Consider the following 5,596-nt stretch of genomic DNA (forward strand, 5'->3'; position numbering starts at 1 on the left):
AAGCGGTGGGTGGTCATTGATATCCACTTGGATCAACAAGGTTCATCAAAACAGGGTATTTTACTTTTATGTCATGCCTCGGGTACTCTACTTGTAGCCCAATTAACCAAATAAACCCCCTTATTGTTTGATTTCCCCCATTTCCAAAGAAACGTCCTTATCTCTTGCACTATATGTTGCTTAATTCCCATTAGAGCTAAGGGTTGAGTATTGAAAAATAAGAAAGATTGATAAAGATTGATTTGATAAGAACCAAACAATTCATGGGTTTAGGCCAATGTGATCCACACATCACATTTTTCTTTGATTTTACTAACAACATGATACCACAAATGAGAAGGCCCAATGAATGTAGACATATGGGCATTCCTAAATATTTAAAATAGGACTAAGCTTCATTCTGCGTGAACTAAAAAAAATTGAGATGGCATTGAGAAATATTTTTCTCACATTCCAAGCGTAGATCTCACACTTGTTGTGATTAATCAATCCTCTAAAGACTTGAATGTAGAGGTCCAATATTTTCTTAAATCTTTGTGCCATGATGGTGGAGGCCCCTCCTAATAATAGTGTGTCATAAAAAATCTGAGTGATTGATAATATTGACACCTCTTACTATTTTTGTTCCCATGATATTCCCACTATTTCATTAAGCTTCTAACAATCTCTGGAGTAATTTTTCCATTATAATGTACACAAGAAGAGGCAAGACAACCTTGACTTAGACCTCTAATTGCCTTGAAGAATCCAGAGGAGTGCCCAGTAATTAATGGAAAAACTAGGTGGTTTCTTATACCTGAAGAGATCCATTTGATGGATTCAGAGCACAAACCAAATTTTTGGAGAACATGAAACAGAAAGAACCTTTTCCCCATCAGATGAATTATCCATATCTAACTTGATAAGCATACTTTTGTCACCTTTCAATTAGATGGAGTTTCACATTTGCAACAATATGTTATTATCCATGATTTTCTTTTTTTCCATGAAGACTCTTGGTTTTTCAAATATTGTCATTGGAACCAGGAGTTTTACCATGTTAGTGATAAGCTTGGACATAATTTTGTAGGAAGCATTACATAAGGAGATGAGAGAGAATCTTGAGGAGGATGGGTTCTCTTCTTTCAGAATAAGAGCAAGAAAAATAGATTTTGCTTCTCTACCAATCCTATGAGACTTATGGACATTTTAATCATCCAGATAAAGACAAGATTTAGCAATGTTCCAACAATATTTGTAAAAATGAATAATGAACTCATTTGGTTAAGCGGCCTTATCCAAAGAAATCCCCCAAATGATTTCTTGATCTCATCCATCGAAATATCCTGAGTAATATTGGAATTTTCACAAGGAAAACAAAAGAAGGGATGTTTTCTAATAGGACCATGGAATCTATTGGATCAACTACAACTTTTTCAGACTATTCACCAGTAAAATGAGATATCATTACTTCCTTAATCTCATAATAGGAAGAGGTTGGATCCGTGCTTGTAGTGATAATCTCCTTGACATTATTTTTCCAAATCCTATCCACTAACTCGATTTATCTCTATCTTATTAGTAGTAATTTACTCATTAGACCACCACCAAATCTAGGTGCAATTATAGCCCCTAGGCTAATGCCCACAAGCTAACACAAAGAAACTTATAACTCCACAAGAACCAAGAGTTCTCAATTAAGATATATACCCTTTTAAATTTATCTTAATTAAGAAACACGTCACTCTATAGAAAATGAAAAAGCCCATATAGATAAAATCACAAACAATTTTGCCAATCATTCTAACTAGCTAAAGCCATGTGACACCTAGAATATTACTACCAGTGTTCCTCCTGGAATCGTCATTCCAATAATTCAAAACAAGATAAAGCAGTCATACACATTTCAGAACACTCATAAAAAGTCAAAGTGAGGTGTCCATTTATTCATATACAAAGCCATTTAGTAGCATAAAAATATAACTCACCCTTAAAAATTAAGTATCTAGTTTCTTTTTATTTTAAAAAAATCATAAAACCCTCAACTGCAAAGGTACTATCAACAGTTCACTCGATTAAACTGACACTTTTCAATCAAGATTGCCATGGGCCTAGAAGAATGCCAATAAATTGCCCCATCAATGCTGTGTTTGCGAGCTACAAAGCCATTTCACGAGCAGAAGAGTGATTTCAAAGCTGTACTTTAACGATTATGTAAGAACTTTTGTACATCCAAGTGAAAGTTGTCAAACTTTATATTTTTAGACATCTTAGCGGTTTTTTATTGTGCTGAATCTATTTCCACCATAAAAACATAATTCAAACACTGCATCTACAAAAAAATTTGAAATATTTTTACCCTGACCACTTTTGACCATCCGGACAATTCCTTCACCTCTGTTTATGACTCCAATTTCAAGAACCTGAGTCCAAATATTTGACAAAAAACAGACTTTACACAGTGACGAAACCAGAGCATAGAATCCATCAATATCATAGAGGGGAAGGGGGAGGCCGCCCCTTCCATAGGTCGAATCCGTGAAGACTACTGAGCGCCCAAATCTCAAAGGGAAGAAGGGGAAGGCCCCCCGGTCTAGAGGTCGAATCCATGAAGACCACTGAGCGCCCGAATTTCTAGGGTTTTGCAGAGGACAGGAACGCTTAAGTTAAAGCCAGAGAGGAATCTTGCAAATATTTAACCAAACAGGGAATAAGTAAATTTACAGATATGGATCTGGTCCGGGAATCTTGCAAATATTTAACCAAACAAGTGGGCGCGAACAAATCCAACAACATAAATGTAATGAATCATATTTTCATTACAGACATAAATTTTATGGACGTTCTCAAGCGCCTTACAACACTCCTTAACAGCGTCCATGTGAAATTTGAAGGATGGTTGTCCACATTTGTGGATTGCATCTCAGAAAATTCCTGGGTTTACATTAAGGCGTGGGCAATGTGACACTCTACTCTTGAAATCCCTTCATTCCAATTAGACTTTTCGTATGAAGGGGCAGTCTGGATTTTCTGGTCATATTGGGAGTCTGTCGATCTGATTGCCAAATTAGCTCTGCGCAACATCATAGCCATGTCTGAAACCGATAGCACGTAATGCAGTTTACGCAGTGGAAGGAGAAAGTAGAGCTGCCCCATCTTCAATTCCTCATCTGAATCAACAGCCACCATATAACGATCGACGAACAGAGTATCCGAATCGCAGAGGAAATGGCCCGGATTTTGTACAATTATCTTTTCTGCTTTGATGTGCTTCCCGAATTCGTTTAGAGTGCCATCTGAGAATATTATTCTTGCTGTCTGGGATTCAATTGCAGAAGAAATGGAGATGGAGCTACCCATTGTGATTAAGGATCTTGGTACTGGTTTGGATTTGAAAGAGCTATATAGCTACATCTGGGTTCGGATGGATTTGCTTTACCACATTTTTTAAAGAAAAGATGTGGAAACTACAGGCGGAGTTGTTAAAACAGTAGGCGATGTTTGACTTGCGGTTTGCTCTTCCTATAGCTGGTTTTCTCGATGCCCCCAGTTCCGATGAAATACGCCATTTCATTTGAGTGGGACTTAAATTTGGGCTCAGACAGTGATATTATCAATTATAAAGTTTTTCAAATTGGAGTTGTATTTAGTATTTTTTTTGGATTTTCTAGTATTAGATGGAAAATTTTGAGGTGAAATTTTGATTTGTATTAGTTAAATGGATTTTTTTTATTGTAATATCTTGAAATATTTTATCATTTATATGTGACGAGAGCGAATAAGATGTTTTCATTCTGGTTGTCTGGATTCTAATGAATATTTTTTTGAGTTTAATATTTAAATAAATATTTATAAAAATAATATGCATTTTGGAGAAAAATGTTGTGATGGGTTTTGAACATATTTTAAGAAGACTTTCTGATCACATAGTATTTGGAGTGTTCTTAAATAAGTAAACATATGAGGATATGATGAGTATTAAATAAGTAAACATATGAGGATATGATGAGTATTAGATATATTTAATATAGTTGATATAATTCAAAGTTTCATTTGTATTTGTTATTAATAAAAATAATATTACAAAAAACTATTACAATTAAAAAATATATATATTATTATTATAATTAATAATATTATTGTTAATTTATGTTAATTAATAATAATAATATTAAGTATTAATAATATTATATTTAATTTATATTTATTTAATAATATAATTAATTGATAATAATAATCTTAATAACTAGTTGGTTTAAAAAGTATTCAAAAATTTTCTTCCATGTGATTATTACCAAAAAAATTTATAATATTTATTTTGTAATAAAAATAGTTATTTTAAAATGATTATAATAATATTAATTAACAATACTAAAAAATTAAATATGATTATAAAATAAAAATAGCTATTATTAATTAAATATTATTTTAAAATAATTATTATTATTACTAAGTAGTATTATTATTAATTAATATTATTATTAATATCCATTAATATTATAGTTAAATAATTAAATAGTACTAAATAATTTAATATTCAATAATGTTAAATAAAATTAAATATAAAAATATTAAATAATTTAATTATATAATTATATAATAATAATAACAACAATATTATCACTAATAATATTTAATTATTATATATATATATATATATATATATATATATGATAGTAATTCTTACTAATAATATTAATTAATTAATAATTTAAAAAATATATATATTAATAATAATTAATTTATTTTTAGATTAAAAATAAAAATAAAAATAATTATTTAATTCATTTTTTTAATATTAATTAATTTATTAACCCTATAAATAATATTATATTCTAGGAATATAAATCTTGGATTAATAAACCAAAGGGATTTATACTATAAATTTAAGGGATTAATACTAAAAACCCAAGGGATTATAAACCCAACGTAATAATATTAAAACCAAGGAATATTAAAATTATAAACCCGAGGTATATAAACCTTTAAATAAACATCGTTGAGTATGGTTTACCATGGTTCATTTTCTTATTGAGATAATCTTTGTCACAATGCAACGTTGGACCATGGTTGATTTTCATATTGAAACAATATTTGTCAAAATGCGACATTGGACCATGGTTAACCATGATTGACCAAAGTAGATTTTTGTATTGAGACAATCTTTGTCACAATGTGACATTCGCTTAGACCATGGTTGACCCTGATTTTAAACCCAAGGGATTTATATAAAAACCTAGGATTAATATTATAAACCATATGAATAATATTATACCCTAGGAATATGAACTCTTGGATTTATAAATGCAAGAGATTAATAACCCAAGGGATTAATACTAAAACCATTGGGGATTATAAACCCAAGGGAATACTATTAAACCTAAGAAATTAATAGTATAAACCCAAGGTATATAAACATTAAGATAAATATTATAAACCCTAAAATAGCCATGGTTAACCATGGTTGATTTTTGTATTGAGACAATTTTGTCACGATGTGATGTTCGACCATAGTTGGCAATCATTGACCATGGCTAATTTTCATATTGAGACAATCGTTATCACAACGTAACATTGAACCATGGTTGACCATAATTATAACCCAAGGGATTTATAT

At 30.7% G+C, this 5,596-nt stretch overlaps 1 protein-coding gene across 1 annotated transcript; it reads right to left on the reverse strand.

The window, feature by feature from the left end:
• Positions 1-2,919: 2,919 nt before the first annotated feature.
• On the reverse strand, positions 2,920-3,339 carry LOC149138294 (uncharacterized). The gene has a single exon (XM_089450321.1). The coding sequence runs from the start codon at positions 3,337-3,339 to the stop codon at positions 2,920-2,922; it is 420 nt and encodes a 139-aa protein (XP_089306447.1).
• Between the last annotated feature and the right edge of the window lie 2,257 nt (positions 3,340-5,596).

This window comes from Pinus tabuliformis, chromosome X (genome assembly GCF_031772625.1).
Source record: "Pinus tabuliformis cultivar Carrire ecotype Pingquan chromosome X, CPIR1, whole genome shotgun sequence".
NCBI classification, from domain to species: domain Eukaryota; kingdom Viridiplantae; phylum Streptophyta; class Pinopsida; order Pinales; family Pinaceae; genus Pinus; species Pinus tabuliformis.